This window comes from Xenopus laevis, chromosome 1L, assembly GCF_017654675.1.
Source record: "Xenopus laevis strain J_2021 chromosome 1L, Xenopus_laevis_v10.1, whole genome shotgun sequence".
NCBI classification, from domain to species: Eukaryota; Metazoa; Chordata; class Amphibia; order Anura; family Pipidae; genus Xenopus; species Xenopus laevis.
The window spans coordinates 159,924,332-159,942,443 of record NC_054371.1 but is presented as its reverse complement, the minus strand read 5'-3'; the positions used below and the strand labels follow the sequence as shown (position 1 = coordinate 159,942,443).

The 18,112-nt window shown below is 38.2% G+C and overlaps 1 protein-coding gene across 4 annotated transcripts in view; it reads right to left on the bottom strand.

Annotated features, from left to right (window-relative positions):
• Positions 1-5,706: 5,706 nt before the first annotated feature.
• Positions 5,707-18,112, bottom strand: part of LOC108715698 — a 129,356-nt gene continuing 116,950 nt past the window's right edge. For 3 of the 4 annotated variants that reach the window (XM_018261105.2, XM_018261095.2, XM_041566093.1), the window contains 6 exons: positions 15,356-15,581; positions 12,781-12,952; positions 12,183-12,289; positions 10,532-10,668; positions 9,743-9,824; positions 5,707-8,420 (listed from right to left, as the gene is read on the bottom strand). In XM_018261105.2, the coding sequence (XP_018116594.2) occupies positions 9,746-9,824; positions 10,532-10,668; positions 12,183-12,289; positions 12,781-12,952; positions 15,356-15,581 (721 nt within the window). In that variant the 3' untranslated portion in view covers positions 5,707-8,420; positions 9,743-9,745. The remainder of the gene's footprint in view (positions 8,421-9,742; positions 9,825-10,531; positions 10,669-12,182; positions 12,290-12,780; positions 12,953-15,355; positions 15,582-18,112) is intronic. The other variant, XM_041566100.1, reaches the window with a different exon arrangement.

Below are 18,112 nucleotides of genomic sequence, written 5' to 3'. Positions count from 1 at the left end.
CAGCAGTGTTGTGTTGACAGCCCAGTTGTGATCATTTCCAGCATGCAAGTGACATCCTGGTCTTTTGAACAACTGCGCTACAGTATTTGACAGCTGTGGGAATCTTTTTAGCTAACTGCCTGGTTGGAAGGTGGCATTAGATTAGGGCTGCCATCTCTGGGGACTGTTCTTGGGCCCGGTGGGCATTGGCTCTTAAGGGCCTGGCTGGGTCAGTGTACAGAGACTATGGGGACCCGCACTGGAGCAGCACATAAAGCCAGGAGCTTTTACTTACTCCCACTACCGCAACATTGAGCAAACTCGTCCCCAACCCTGATTGGCTTAGCCCATCTCAAACCCTCATTGGCCAAGCCCACCCCTAACCCTTATTGGCACAGCCCTCCTCCAACTGATTGGCCCAGACTCAGATTGTTCAAGAGTCGAGACCCTCATAGGGAATCTGAAAAAGAGTGGTCTGATGGAGGAGAAGAAAAAGTCTTAGGCAGAAGAGTTACAGTGAGAAGTGTGATTAAATCAAATGTTTCCCCAAAAATTATAATACAGAAACAAAAGTGTATTAACAACACACAATAAACTGACTGCAGAAAAAAATAAATATAAAAAGAAAAGAAGAAAGAAAAACTAGATTAAATTAAAAATTACATTAGGTTAGGTGGTGGTACAGTAATATCAACACATATATTTAAACATGCATAATGGGAAATTTCCCTTAATTGGCCATAATAAAAGAATTGCACAGAAGGCAAGTGATTCCTTATTATGGGATTGTGTAGTGTAGTAGTGTCAGTGTAGTGCCAATATGCTGCAGCATGGTGCAGGTCTAATGCCAATTTAGTGACAATAGGCCATCGATATATTGCATGTAGTGCATGTATATAAGTGTAGTGCATTGTGATACCAATGTAGTGCCAATATAGTGATTCAGTGTGAATGTGGTGCCAATATGATGCCATGTAGTATCTGTGTAATACAAGTGTAGTGAATATGTAATATGAATGTTATTCCAGAAGTGCCAGTATGGTACATTTGTAATGCCAGTGTTATATTAGTCGAATGCATGTGTGATTCCAATGTGGTGCCAATGTTTCTCACTTGAGAAATGTTGTGTGTTAATCATGTAGTCTGGCATTAAAACTTTGATCACATATGCTCTCCTGAGTGCTCTTTTCATTCTCTATTTTTCATGTACTTGATTCAGAACAGGAGACAGGAAGGACCAAGTAGCACAGGGTGAAACTATACAGAGGTACATGGAGCACTTTTGACAGTTTATGAATGGGTTTGTTTTTTTTGCGCAAGTGACTGCAGGGAAATTTGTGCGAATGAGCCCTATTGTTTCTGTATACTGAAGAATGGCAGACGTTTGGTATCATTGTATACATTTTTATGAGGTGGATAATGTGTAGCAGTTTTTGACATAAAATGGAATTAAGAAAGAACTTCTCATTTGTTGAGAAGAGGGAACGTTAATATTTCCACTAATTGGCTAAACGACGGATTAAATGATTAACTAATGATACAGTACCTATAGGCTTGTAGTGTTGATGCGCTTTGTTGTCTTACATTTTATAACCTGTAGATGGCATTAGTACCATGAATTTTTCAGCAACACGGAGCACTTTATTTATGCCTGCATTTCATCTCAGAGTTTATGGAACAATGTTGGACTTTATAACCATGTTTATGTTGCCTGGTTTGCATTGTTATTAATAAGGAGGTCCATAAGGAAACTTGGAGTGGAAGGGGGTTAATGTAGGTATGGAAAATAGCTTTACTTTCCCAGTAGGGAATTTGTTTTATGTTACCTGATAAATGACTGAAATTAAACATTTTAATCTTTTGTTACAGTTTACTGAAGTAACTGATTTATTTATGTTTTTCTCAAATTAAATATATTAAGAAGCAATCCAGCTGATAGCCTTGCCTTCACTCACCACTTCTTACTATGGGCGACGGAATTTTCTGTTGCGCTTTTAAAGGAGAACTGGAGGATACCAAATTGTTAGGCACCCTCCTGTGACTAAAACTGTTTATACCCTGGACCAGCCAAAAAATAAATTATCCCGTTATCCCTCTTGCAGGAAATGCAACTGCTTTTAAAAAAAGTTATTTGTCATCATTTCATGCAAGTTGCTCTCCTCTTCTCATGGCTAAAAGTATTGTTGTGGGGAACATTACCCCTATGAGCTTAAGCAGAATGAGATATTTGTGTCCTGACCCAGATACAAACTACTGATTTAAAAAAGGAAAGGGTTAATCACTGAAGGGTGCCAGTAATGATAATTGCTTGCCTCAGATCAAGAGCTGGCATGCCTAGTGAGCGCTGGTCCATCATTTCTTGTGGCTGGACTGTGCCCTTGTGCACAAATGTGCAATCATAAGTTACAGAAGCCAAACTAAATAGACTAAAGTAGTTGGAAGTAATCCAACATCCAATAGATGTACTTTGCATCTGGCTCTAAATATCGGTTTATGATTTGACATATACCTATAGTCTACAACAGTGCTGTCCAAGTTCTGTGGTACCGAGAGCCAAAATTTTACTGGCCTATGTGGAGGAGGGCCGATAATGGAAGTCAGTCTTGGCCACTCCCCCTTTTAAACCACACCCACTGTAAACCACACCCATATTACCACAAGAACTTTTAAGATCATATCCACATTAACGGTGGCAGCACACCAAAAAACCAAATGGTTGGTGCTCACTGCAGGGAAATCCCTCATCACTCATATGTGAAAAATTGAAGTCATGTTAAAAACATACCCTTAAATCCATATGCCTCACCCTCCCCTGTGGATAATACAACAACCCCCCAACACATGATTAAACACCTTAGGGGCCCCTAACAACAATTTCCAAATGCTAATAACCCCAAGAACAAACCCCTAACAGGCTTACATCCCACAGGTAGCATAGGGCAAGCAGAGAATGGCACACACAAGCAGCACTCGGCAAGCAGAGAATGGCACACACAAGCAGCACTGGGCAAGCAGAGAATGGCACACACAAGCAGCACTGGGCAAGCAGAGAATGGCACACACAAGCAGCACTGGGCAAGCAGAGAATGGCACACACAAGCAGCACTGGGCAAGCAGAGAATGTCACACACAAGCAGCACTGGGCAGAGAATGGCACACCCAAGCAGCACTGGGCAAGCAGAGAATGGCACACACAGGGAGGAAGGGCCGGGCCAAGGTATTTTTGCACCCAGTCCTGCATTACCATTTCCCACCTTACCAGTCAAATAGCCCCCTGTACCTGTGCCAGCACCTATCATATTGCCTCCATTTGTACCTATGCCAATGGCAGTCAATCCCTCAGATTGCACCCAGGCCCCAATCTGTACCTGGGCCAGCATAAACCAAAACATCCATCATATTTTTACCCCCAATCTGTGCCTATGCCATCGGCAACCAAAAGAATCCATCATATTGCCCCAATTTGCATCTGTTCCAGCAGTAACCAAAAATCCATCATATTGCCCTCAAACATCTGTGTACCTGTGCCAGCAGCCACCATATTGCCCCAATCTGTACCTGTGCCAGCATCAGCCAAAAAATCCACACTATTGCCTCCATATATGTACTTGTGCCAGCAGCAGCTAAATATTCATCATATCATCTGTTTACCTGTGCAAGTAGCAGCCAAGATATTGCCCACAAATATGTACCTGTGCCAGCAGCTGCCAAAAGGGAGCTGGGGAGTGATTCTATCTGGAACAGGGGGTTTATAAAGTTGAAAAACTATTAAAGGCCAAGCAAATCAGGGTTTAAAAAAGAAAGAATGGAAATTCCCCTTAAAAGTGTGCCCCCCCCATGATTGCACCCTAGGTGGGTGCCTACTCTGCCTGCCCCTAGTTCCAGCCTGGCAGGGAGGGAAGGCAGAACAGAGCAGGAGACAAGGAAAGCTATCAGTCTAATATGTACTACATACAGTGACGCAGTGCTGGTGCCCCATTAGCATTTTGAATAAGGTGTGAACAGGTGAACAATGTGGGCAGTTTCAGTCTGGGTCTCAGGTGTGAACAGTACAGGGTTTAGGGGAGTGAACAATAGAGGGGTCACAAGTGTGAACAATACAGGGGGTTAGAGTCTGAATTTGAGGTTTAAACAATGCAGGGGCCAGTTAATCTCTGTAGTGATACCTTTTAAATCTTACATATTGTAAACAGACACAGCATCTGGGGGGCCATCGCGGGCCGCCAGTTGGACAGCCCTGGTCTACAATATGAATTTTTTTCAAATATTGTCACACCTGAGCAATGCATGCAACGGTCTCAATACTGGAGGAGTCTTGAAGCTGTCATTACCAACAAACGCTTTTCTACTAAGTATTAAAATACATTTCAGTAAAAGTGTTCAATACTTATTCCCTGTGTCATTCCACTTTATTACATATCATTTAATTTATGGATTTATTTGTTTTGATTTTTTTTTTATATGTACAGATTACTTAGGTTGTTGCCAACATCTGGTGTAAATTTCATGTCAATAGCCCCATTAGGAATATATTTATGGAGAAAAACATTGACGTGTTCAATACTTATGTTCCCTGCTGTATATGCCTGGTCACCTTTCTTTTGTTCCAGTAGTACCTTGTACTTGATCCTAAAATATAATTAAAATTTATTGGAGGCAAAACAATCTTAAAGGTGATCTGTCACTCTAAAAAATAATCCCAAATCCTGTTTTATGATGTTAGTCAAGCAAAATAAACTTCACTTACAATATATACATGATTTCAATCTCCTGTCTTTCAGTCTTGTAAATCACAATCACATCAAGCAGGCAGCAGCCATTTTGTGGACACTTTTATTAAGGCAAATGAAAATGTTGCTAAATCATGCCAAAATCTTGTTTATGCACCAAAATGGGGCACCTGATTCCCATGCCATTGCACTGGCTACAAAATGAATGTATGGAGTGCAGTGACATCTGGGAATTGCAGAATGAAAAGTGAAAGTAAATGCCTGCCCATCTCTATGCCTATGGAGGGGCAGGCAATATATGATTGACAGCTGAGAGTTTTAAACGAGATTATAAACGGTATGGTTGTTTTAATAAAAATAAAAATGTGGGTTTCAAGATTAATTTTAAAAGGACTTTTATTATACAGATGTTCATGTGTGGGTGACCAGTCCCCTTTAATTAGTTAAATAAGTGTTCAAATGATTGTTTATGATATGGAGAGACCCATAGGTTTGAAAACGCCAGGTCCTGAGCATTCTGGTTAATAGGCCACATACCTGTATTTCTTTTCATGGCAATTTCAGGGGTTTAACAGATACTACTAGGACCATAACTAAAACGACACACATACAAAATACACCTTTAATTATACTGTATGAGATCTGTGAAAGTAAAGATCATTTACATAAAGTGAATAAGGAAACAGAGACATCTGTTAAATATATATTCTGTGTATTTAAAACCAGTTTTATTGCAATTTCATCTGTGTAATATATATATATATTTTTTTTTTTCTCATTTAGCTACTTGAATAAAGTTCTCTATTGGCGCAAAAAGAACAATACAATTTGCAGCAGGTCACTGCGATGCCAGAAAAGTTTCAAATGCAGTTCCATACATCTCCTGCTGATACAGTAGTGCGACAGTTAAGTGCAAAGGAGTCTGAGTGTATATACAAGTTTAGCATCTGTGCTTGAAACAGTGAAAGTTCTAGTGAAATCTCATGTATACATTTCCGATAGCCTTACACAAGATTCACCCAGATGTGTGTCTACTACAAGAAGCATAGCACTCAGAGAGAACCTTATAATACAATCAATCACTAATTTTTGGAAAATAAGCTATATTTCTTGTAGCAAAAGTCAGACAATGTTCCTCCTATCATTCTCGGGTCAGGCGATCCCTCCATTTGGCCAATAAAAAGGGCAATCATTGGAGAGTTTTATCCTTGGAAAGCAAGTTGTAGGTAAAGCATAGTTCCTATAGAAATGCCTACATGAATACTAGAATTCTTAATGTGTAGGACTGGCCAGAGCAGGAATAACTTGGGACATAGTTGGCCTGACCGCAATGCATTGACAATTGTTCCTCGTCCATAATTTTAGAATTTGTGGCATATAGAGTTGCCTCTTCTGGGCTGCGTGAAGCTAAATGTGTGTATATAGCGCTACTACTATATGAAGCGATGTACATTTATCAACTTATCAAATTAATTAACTAGATTTCAGCTCCTGGAAAATTACAGGAAAAAAAAAATTCAGCCAAATACAAACCCTTGGTGAAACGATATGCCATTGGCTCAGGCCAAAGATGATATCCCTAATCCTGGGAAATATAACTTTTGCTGTGTAATAGGGAATGTTCTTTTGCAATCATTCTTTCTATTTAAAATCGAACTGCCCATTAGTTCTAAAAAGTTCTGCTTTTAAAAACATTGGTTGCCCTATTATGTGTGTTTTAAACAGGAACATAGTCTTTTCTGACATATTAATAGCAAAGCTTTTCCTGAGTCCATACAGATTTAAAAATGTAAAATTTGGCTATATATACTCTTACAGGCTGCTAAACAAAGCTTAAAATTCTGTAATGCATTGGCTAAAGCCAAGTTTTTTCTTCCGTCACTAAATAAAACACTTTATTTCTCAAAATGATGCAATAGGGCCTAACTATAATGCTTAGCTATTTGGTATTAAAGCGTACTGCAATAAATGAACCATTTTCTTAGAGTGGGCTTAAAACCATTGCTGGTGCACAGTGATGGGATTACCAAATCCTCCAAAAAGTTCAAGCACTGGGTAAGAGCTGACTTTAAAGTGGCAGATCAGTGTAATTTGTAAGGAAGAGATAGAGGGCATGGCTTTGGCCACACAATATAAATTCTATATACAGAACAATATATCTGAGGATTTGTGCATATATGCAGGTTAAGGAAACTTCAGTTATTAAAACCTTTTTCTGTTTTAATAGTCAATACTAAGATTACAATATGCTTTGGACAATAGTTATGTAAAAATGTAGAAGTTAAAAGTTGCTGTAATGTTTGTTAAACAAAAAAAAAGGTTTGGTGTTTGTTTTTTCCCTTCTAAAGCAGGAGTATATACAGTGACAAAACATTGGCTACCAAAGAAAGCATGCGAATGGCATTTATATATGTATTCCCTATATATAAATGTCTAGTACATTCCAGAAGAAAGCAGGAGCTATCCATATACCAGGAGCTATCCATATACCTTATATCAGTGCAGAAGCATAAGTGGTCATTCAAAACCTCTTTGGGATGTTAAAATGGATAAACAACCTGTGACAAAAAAAAAATAACTGTACATTTGTCCCCATTATGTGCACGCATAAAATAAGGTCTAAGAGTGTGCTGCAAATCAAAGAAGTTAGAGGCCTCTCCCAACATGGTTTGTACGACATGTGAATGGCATGTACAGTGCAGGGATCATGAGTATTAAAAAAAGCTATAAAAAAAATTCAGAATAGGTTACATATTATTGCTGTTATTTGATAATGTCATTGCCACTATAATCTGCTTTGTATCAGAATGCAGGGCAGGCCAAATCTCTCCTCTAAGCAAAGCCTATTTTGTCTGAAGATTCTACTTACTAACCTTTTGGCATGAGGCTAGTGTCACATATTGCATTTCCACATGTGAATCTAGTCTAAGGGAAACGTGGTGCTTATAGTTGTCCAATTAGAAGGTTCTCTTACTCTAGACTTATCTGGCAGCGTTTGAAACTGGAAAAGGTGGAGGGACAAACATTCGATTGGTAATGAACAATCTGCTAAGTGGGCAGCAAGATAAAAGCAGAGGAAGAAGTAATACAATTTTGTATTCATTATACACCACCAACCATATTAAAAACATTTTTTTTACAAAAAGTAGTCAAGCGGTTTTTGTGGTTGTTGTTATTGGCAGTAAACATTTTGTTCATTTATGCGTATATAGTTCTAGTATTCTGGAAGTTAAAAAAAAAAAAATCATCTGGATAGTGGTTTAGAACATTTTAAGTAACAAAAAAGTTGAATTCATCTGTGATCTTGAAATTTCTCATAAAGAATTACAAAATTCAGTCAGCTTTCCCCCACCCCTCTTCTTAAAACATGTTGACAAATCCAGACATGTGACCTGTGTGTGAGGCTGCTATCCCAAAGTCTTTCCATGTCGGCCGGGCCCCCTGGAGGCACGGCCTTTGGCTTCTGTAGAGCTCCGTTTCAAGTAAATATCCTTTACGAGTCCTAAAGTGACTTTTCTCTCTTTTCATATAAAATACAACTATTTTTATATCTGAAAGGTACTAAGCAGCTTTTTCTTCAAAAACTGGAAAGGCACCAAACACACAGCAGTTCAGACAAAGCAAAACAGCAGAGCGGCGTGTATTTGTAGAATTGTGAGGATTAAGGCGTATGTTCAACTGCTGTGTCCCCCCTCTTGAAAACTGCTGGATCTAAAAATAAGAAGAGAATGGCTTTAGTGTCTGAAAGCAGCAAACTTGTTATTCTATTAGGACTCTCATTATATTCATCAAATCATTGTTAAGTCTGGCCAGGTACAAACTATCTGCCCAGATACTAAATTATGCTTAGCATTACAACTTAGAAATGTTTTAACCAATAATAATGCTTTCATTATAATATGTGATAAATATATGTCAGGGGTGGCCAAAAGGTAGATTGGGATTTACCAGTAGACCTCAACAAATAGCTTGTCTAAATCACCCTCCTATTCATGCTTTTCATTTAGATATTTATTAGGTTAAGGTTACATAGGAAATAGTTGTTAAATATAGCAATATAAATTCTCTCATAAATCAATATAATATTTAAGTAATATTTTCCATGGAACATAATGCTTAGCAATGTTTTTATGGATGTAGATCATAATGGGAAAACAACGCTAAAAGTAGACGTCTCATTAGTAAAGTATGGGCACTCCTGATATGTGTAATGTCAGCTGGGGCAGAGTTCTCTCCGAGCTACCGAATGCTTCTATATTCTGCGCTTGAATAAACTTTCTTCTCTCATTAAAACTTGTAAAGGGCTTTGGCTGAAATCATTGGGATAGACTACCACCGAGGTCCAGACCCAACAGAGGTCACTTGTCTTTACTAACTTATGTAGATTTTCGGTAATTACAATCAAAGCAGACATACAGAAAGCTCTCTCTGCCAAATTGACAAGTTACTGCCAGTGTATAAGGGAAAATGTAATGGCTTCCATCACTGATACCAGTCTCAGACTCCATCACCGAGTGATGGTATGCTACTTTGGTCAAATAATCTGGTACAAGGCAATCTAATGGAATAAAGTGACTAGCCCAAACTTGCCTAAATAGCAGCATTGCTTTTGTACAACCCTATGTAATATTACTTCCCCCGCTATGTAATATTACTTCCCCCGCAAACTGTTGGGTACTGTGATAAAGTTAATAAGTGAAGCTGATAACACTGCTTTCTGCTTACAATATAATTATCAATAATGCCTACAGGGAACCACACAATGGCAGTAAGAAAATCTTTAGTAACAATAAAACAGTAGTACTCAACTGGGAAACAAATTGCGCTTACCCCCTTTTTTTTGGCAATATGACTTTAATAAAATTATCAGCAGGGAAATGAGATTTGATTACAATATATTTTATTACTGCAGCAGTGAATGCAGGTTTCAAAGCAGCATGGATTCTTGTAACAAGTAAATATGGGGGAAATTATTTGGTGCCTGCATACAACTGGTGAGCAAGTAAAAGAGGTTGGTTCACGTGGAAGATTACCTGTTAAGTTTGATTCTCATACTGGCTTAGCCTCTTCTTTGATTTCAGTTCTTTCAGCCATGCTGGGGACTCCTCTGGCCCCCTGGAATAAAGACCATAGTAAGCCATGTGCTCTATTGTGCTGATAACACATCAATATCAAATCAACATTCATTGCTAACTGTGTAATTTTTTTTTAGACACCATCAAAGACTGCTTACTTGTAACTGATATCTTTGAGGGACAACACAAGCAAAGATTCTTTATAGATGTAAGTGCAGATGCAGCAATGGGATAAACGAAATGGATGCAAACTCTCTATTAGCACTCTGTTTGGTATATAACCTTAAAGGGTAGGCTAATAGCTGATGGTAATCCGTTGCTTACGTACTAAGGAATTTGATTCAGATTCTGTTGGAGCATCGCTATGGCTGATCAAATCCTAGCTGAACATCAGTTTTTTCTTTAGTGAGGCTCAACAGTGCAGCAGAACTGTAAGGCATGACGTTGCTATGCTGCCTGGTGTTGGTAAATAAAGGCAATTTTTTACTTTATCCTGGAGTGCTGCCCATTTCGTCTCTCGTCCATGACTAGTCATGGACAGTATTATTGGAATCTAATGTGTGATTGCAGGTTCAATCCTTAAAGTGAAAGACTTACATTAACAAAACAGAATTAAGCAACGATTTAAAAGTATTCTGCCTTGCCTTGTAAATGGCTGCGTTAGGTTACTAGACCTGGTGAAAACTTCAAGACATTTTGTATAATAGCATTAAACACAAGTATATACACAGAGAGGTAGTCACTGACCTTTCTTGCTTGTCACTTGATGTCGGCAGGAGTTTAATACCCAGTGTTCCTTGGGGGAGAGGGGATTTAGGTGACCGTGAAGGTTGTGAGGGAGATTCACTATTGTTCTCTGGGTCCTGTCTCTTACGTAGCTGAGCCTGTTAAATGAACAAGTGGTAATTTCAAGATCTTCACTCCATGATCACATGTTGACTTGCTTACTTTTCCGTATCACAGGCTCCTTACATTTAAATTGTAAGCTAAAGATTTGCTTCAAGTCACTGCAAAAACCAATAGGCTCCCATCGACAAGTTTTCATAGTCTTGCTATTGTACAATGCTGCTCAAGAGCAGCATTTAGAGCTCTCTTATAAGCTGCTGGTTGGATATGACTGATTATGAGCCTGCGGCATTTTTAACTACAAAGCAAATGAATAAAATGGACAGATAGTGCTAGTTCAATGCATTAATAACGTATCTGTCCTTTTTGCACCAAACCTTCAAATGAGTTCCTAAGACAACTGCCAAAGAACGTCATAGGGAATCTAGCAGTTTCAGCCTCTCATGACTGCACAGCATGAATGCTGTTGTAGTAATGGAGTAAACAGACACAAATGGACATGCGTTTAACCCTTTAAGTGCAACAGAATGTAGAATTTGCACTCTGTGGCTAATGCTAAAAGAACATAGTATTGCACTCATCAGGTAGGGTTGCCACCCGGCCGCTATTTTACCGGTCTAGCCGGTAAAACACCTGCCAAGGCCGGGGCCGGTATTACAAATTTACCGGCAATGCAGTTGCCGGTAATTTGTAATACCCTTTAAAAAAAGCCCTCGGTCTGCCCCCAATTCGCGCAGAACTTACCTTTTTTGCAGTGTTCTTGACATCGGGACGATGTTGCTCCGCCCCCTTTCATGGCACACTGCGTAGCCCTGCCCACTTTTGCAACATGGCCCACCCCCTTTTTGTCCCCGCCCCCACCGGCCGGTAATTTTTTTCAGTAAAGGTGGCAACCCTATCATCAGGTCATACAAAAAAGGTTAATTTATTATAAAGAAAAACAGTCTGACTTTTCCGTCACAAGCAGTGACCTTCCTCAGGGCTGCTGGGAGAACCTTCTGTTCACCTTGAGGAAGGGCTTGTCACTGTGGGATTGAAATGGCCGATTGCCTTTCTTACAATAAATTATTGTTTGTATGATGAGTGTGTGATACATAAATATGTCCTTTATATACATAGTATATGTTTAAACTGAATCACATGAAAATAGGTGTCATAGACAATACTGGCAAACTCCTGATGTCAGTGTAATTTAGTCCAAGGTAGTTTGCGTGTTTTGGCTTCAAGGCAAATTTTCACTCTTGTTAAACTATAACTCACCCAATGAAGAGTGGCTTAACTTCTGATATACTGGCATGCTGATTATGTCTGAGTTCTTGCTAAGCAACACCTTGGTATATCAATTATGTTGACAAGCCCAGGCAACAAAAAGCAATAAAGTCCGGTCAGAAATATTCATAAGCACCACAGTCTTGCATGTGTGAATCGATCCGGTAGTGCTTAGTTGCAATATTGTTATTTTAACTCACCAATTAATTACAAATGACAAGTCTCCTAGTGTCACATTAGATAGTATTTTATAAAAACAATGTTTCTAATGCTGCAATTTTACCTTTAGAGCGGAGGGATCCATGCCAGGGAACATAGGCATTCTCTGTTGTTGAACTGGAGTCCTTTGTGGTTTTTCTTCTTCACTTTCCTCCTTTACAGGCTTTTCCTCTATGGAAAAACATGAGAGAAGCATATCAAGTGTATACAGGTGTAGTGGTAATAGCAGGAAACAAAGGGCATAGTTGCAACATCTGCTATATAATGGGATTATGAAAGTACCAAGGTTTAGTATGGGTCATTTACCACAACAAAGCAGCATGTACTGTACCTGGGCTAAAACATACAATGACACAGAAGCTACCTCTACTATACAAAACTCCTCATGAGTTAAATTGAGTGCATATGATATATCTCCCACCTGGAAGGTCCAAATTGATGCTTAAGCATAAAAGGCTGTTAATCTTCTTGGCCCACTTTAATACAAAGCACATGTTTTGGGGATACATAAAAATGCCTTGTGCAGCATGTTGTTAATGGGAAATGTAATACATTTAATCAGCTATGCACAAATATTTGTTGCTTTGGTGGCTTCTATGACTGAAGAGGTTACTGATCACAAATTATCTGTGTGTATCCTAAACAGAAAGGCAAAAAAGTACCTGTAGAGTCTGTATACATCCAGGGGCTATCAGTGTCTTCTATCACATCAAGATGACTACTGGACAGGAGCAGGCGGCTTTTGCGCTGGGACTGGCTAGGGGCACGGCGTTGGCTTTTCCGGTTCAGTTGCACCCTGGTTTTCAGTGCTGTAGAGTCTAAGACCAATGTTTGCTGCAAAACAAAAAGCCATTTAATCATCACTGGTACCAATGGGTATTTAGAAGAACTGCCTAATCATACTTTATTTTTATGCCAAACCATATGGAGAAATCCTACTGAAGCCCACTATCAGCGAAAAGGAGCCTCAGAACATCACCCACTGCCATGAACATCAAGGAATCTTCTTTGTGCCAAAGAGATGGGCAGTTACAGGTAAAATCTTAAATCTTTGCTGAATGGAAGGATCACTGGACAGCTTAGCTACAGATATGGTTAGCCAAAGTGGTGGCATTAGTCTGAAGCAGTGGATCAAGCAAGGGAGCCAATATATGCCTTCTGGCACAGATGGACGCATACACATCCTAATTCATCAGCTAAAGATATTTACAAAGATATATATATATATATATATATATATATATATATATATATATATATATATATATATATATATATATATATATATATATATATATATATATATATATATATATATATATATATATATATCTATCTATATATATATATATATCTATATATATATATATATCTATATATATATCTATATCTATATATATATCTATATATATATATATATCTATATATCTATATATATATATATATATATATATATATATCTATATATCTATATATATATATATATATATCTATATATCTATATATATATATATATATATCTATATATCTATATATATATCTATATATATATCTATATATCTATATATATATATATATATATATATATATCTATATATCTATATATATCTATATATCTATATATATATATATATATATCTATATATATATATATATATATATATATATATCTATCTATAGAGGTTTCTTTAGAACAAGAAGCTTTCTTTCTTCAGAATTGTGTAGACTCTATTCTCTGAATCCTGCTCAGTGCTAATAACAAGATTAACTATGGGGGGGTTGTGGATGCACACCTGAGGCCAATTTCAAAAAGTATAAAGCCATGTCTAAATCATTCAAGTAAATATGCAAGTGCATGTCATTTTGAAACAGGGTTTTTTTGTTACAAAGTTATGATCATAATATTGATAAGCCACCATACCACGTCAAGGTAAGGTGCAATCTCTCTCTAGCGGCATGGGAGGATCTAGCCGTGAAAAAACCAACGTCCCATTAGACACTTCTCTATGTACACACACTCATTTAGTTCTCCTTTACACTCTTCTATTCTATGTTTACATTCATACACATCCCTAAATACACATACACTTTTCCCTTTTCACTACCACACACACCTTCACATTTCACTTATACATGTATACACACTATTGTGCAACTGCACATATCACTCTACTTTGTTTTTAATTACAACACCTGACTTCTACTTTTCTAAAATGGGCGTTGGTTAAGGCAGTCAGCAGTTGGCGGGGGAGGATTTAGCACAGAGTTTGAAACCAAGGCACAGGAGATGTTTACATTAAGAATTGGTACTATACAGAGAGGTAATATTCCTTTTTTTACTATGATTAGAGATAAATAAGTTAGGGACCACCATGTGGGGTTTTACCTTGACGTGGTATGGTGGCTTATCAATATTATGATCATAACTTTGTAACAAAAAAACCCTGTTTCAAAATTACATGCACTTGCATATTTACTTGAATTATTTAGACAGGGCTTTAAACTTTTTGAAATTGGCCTTAGGTGTGCATCCACAACCCCCCCATAATAACAAGATTAAGCCCCAGGGATACCTTATGCATCGGTGACCTCTTGTACCTAATATATCTTATACCCCGACCCTGGATATAGCTGTAATCCAAATATACATCATCTAAAACCTGTTGTGGTCATGTAGGCATCAATGGCAGAGGTCCCTTGAACCATTTGAAGATGATAATAGCACTCATGATGTTTTTTTCAGGAGAGTTTTTCCCAAAAACTTGATCAACTTGAGCAATTAGAGTTTTTTTTAAGACAAAACTCGTTCCAGTTTTCAAGTTTCACAACTCAAACTCATTGAATCGAGTTTTTCCCATTCCATTTTTTTTTAGATAAGAAACCATTTTAGTTGTGAGTTCACTCAAGGTTTAAAATTTTTTAACATTCGACCTTTGATAAATAACCCCCTTAAAATCAGTGAGGCTCATTTGCTTTGAAGATCTCAAGCCGAGCAGTAACAAATCAGTAATTAGCTTTATTTAGTCAGCTTCCAGTAACACAATGAAAGCAAACTTCTGATCAGTTGTCGTGGGTTACTGCTCAGGTGCCAGTTTTCCCACTGTTAGTGAAAAAGGTCCTGTGAGTATTCCTAAACAAGTGTGATACAAACTTGCTTACATGTTTAGACGCACTGAAAACAATGCTCACAAGTTGTTTGTAAAATCATTGTTTTAACGTTTAAATATGTCAGCTTACATCGATGAACGAAAAATCCTCAGCTTTGGCCTCGTGAAGAGAAATGGTGCTCCCTGTGCCGTCAGTGGAATCGATGTCCATGCTGGAGGCATCCACTGCGGAGCTCTTGGGATCGGACAGGAAGTCATGCTGGTCTGTTTCACTCTGCGACACGGAGGACAGTCTACTTTGTGGAGTGTGCTTCCTATTGGAGATGTCACCAAATGATGGGGAATCGGCGACAAAGCTGTCATTGAAAAATGAAAGAAAGCGTTTGGCTCCAGATACAAAAACAACAGTAAAAAACACATTGTTATTTATAGAGTGCTTACATATTCTGCTGAGCTCTACAGAGCTTTTACATCATTCACATCAGTCCATGTCCCAGTGGAGCTTACAGTCTAAGGTCCCTATCACACTCACACACAGTAGGGTCAGTTATATCAGCAGTCAATTAACCTGCCTGTATATTTTTGGAGTGTGGGAGAAAACGGAAGTACCCGGGGGAAACCCACACAGACACGGTTAATTGGCCGCTGATTAAGGTGACCCTAGTGTGTGAGAAAGAAATAGGAAGTGTATGTGATTTGGATGCTGAACAATCTTTCTAAAGCGCTACATAAATGTGTCAGCCCTATATAAATACCTAATAATAAAAGTCAACATGTCTCCTATTCTGATATTATGTTGCAATATCAATAAGATTTCACCTTCAGCTAAAATATTCAAGGCTGAGGGGGCAGAGTGTGTTTGTTTTTTCTCTCAACAACAGCCGATTGTTCTGAGCTCAACCCCTAAATAAATAGCAGCCCTGGGCCAGTGTAAGTGAATTATTCATGCAACATCAAGCTGACATAAGGGACAACTGTCAAATGCTATAAGTCATCCTAGGTAGAAATGATCTTGGGAGAGGTCAGATCACGAGAAAGTATTTCACCTTGGAAGAAAATTGCTTTGTGACCATAAGTTGCTGGTGTTACCTATAAAATGAAATGTCACTGGGCAATACCTAAATTAAAAGTGTCACCAATGTACTCTTTATTCTTTCTACAGAATACTTACACTGTGGGAATGATAATTTAATCACAGAATAGTATCTGTATCAAGGCTGATATTGCTCTCAACAGATGTGCACTTTATTTAATTTATTCTCATTGTACTGTGCCCACCTACACCCAGTATTCTAAAACACAGGTTTAATACTCAATATAGCTAATACCATATGCTACATAATGCAGAACCTATAAGCTTACATATATCTCACAATACAGTTTGCCAATGGATATGCTCAAAGCAAGCAAGCCATCAATGTATGTAACTGTTCTCTAGAAGTGTAAGCTAGTGGGAAGGTACTCACTTTATTCACTATTTTAGGATATGAATACAAATAAATGGGTACATTCATGATTCTTTTTAGGCTTTGGCTGCATACCCATATGGAGAACGGAAAATGTCTTAAGGATGACTTTGTTTAACATCCTTCTCTGTTCATCTCACATATAACACCTCCGGGCACAAATTAACTACTAGCCTCTACTGAACCATGGGACAGGTACATAACATGTCTTAAATACAGCCAGTTGGAATCTATACTTTCACAAGCTAAAAATCCATTAAACAGTCCCAGTTTAGAACCCAGAGTATACAACTGGAAGATATTGGGTCAGGGGACACAAACAGCACTGTCTTCCCTTGACTTTTAATTTTTTGCGTGAAAGCGTATATAAAATGATTGACTCAAATTTTTGGCAATGCCATAAGCATTTTGAAATGCAGCAGGCACAAGTGCCTTGCTAAATTGCTTAATGATTCCTGACCATTTAACAAGATGCATTACATTTTTAATTCTCTGCCTTTAACACTAGAGGGAGATCAAGTACTACAAATGGAATTGGGTTGTACTACAAGATAAAAAATGTTACAGTTAAGGACTAATGCTTGACATAGGCACCAACAAGAACAAGGAACAAATATGTAACCCTCAATTTCTAACCACTGCAGCCCAACGGTTGCTTAAAGTTACCCAGCAGGCTGCCGTAATGTCTTGGGGCAAGTGCTGTTAAAGAAAGCCATACAGGTTGTTTCCATAACTACTAATTTGAAATATTAATCAACTGTAATGTGAAATTGTTCCACTTACTTTCTGAATTGTCATGAAAACGATAGAAAGTTTGCTTGGTACGAATAGGAGTATATTCCAAACATTTTGGCTAAAATGTTACGGTGAATAGCCTGAAGCCGATGAAATACACCCGCTTTTGAACACAACTGCTAGTAAATGGGGTGATTTCAACCCTCCCACAGAGATACTAATCGCCCAGGCAACTACATTCTCTGAACTGTCCTTTGTGCCAGGGCCCTAAAATGAACATGAAAGCACCTTTGCTTTGTTCAGTGGGAAACTAAACCAAAACACCAATTATTTTCTAAACCCTTATTTGGCAGGTTTACTGCCCCTTTCAAAGAGCACTGCAGTCTTGTTATAAAGCATAAACATGCATTGACTGGCACACAAAAGTCATGCCATCTTACTTATATGTTAGAAATGAGTCAAGCAAATAGTGTATCCATTTAATCCAAAAATCTTTTTCGCACCCAGCACATAACATGCACCCACTCTCTCCTGCCCCTCCCAAGCAGCTATTACTATGGATGGAAGATTGGCAGGCAGACGTATGCCATAGTACATAGTAAAGTCTGCTTACCAGCACACAATGCAAGGGCTGTTTAGTTTACTGTGTGTTATCATGGGGCAAGGGTGGAGGGTAACTTTTTATT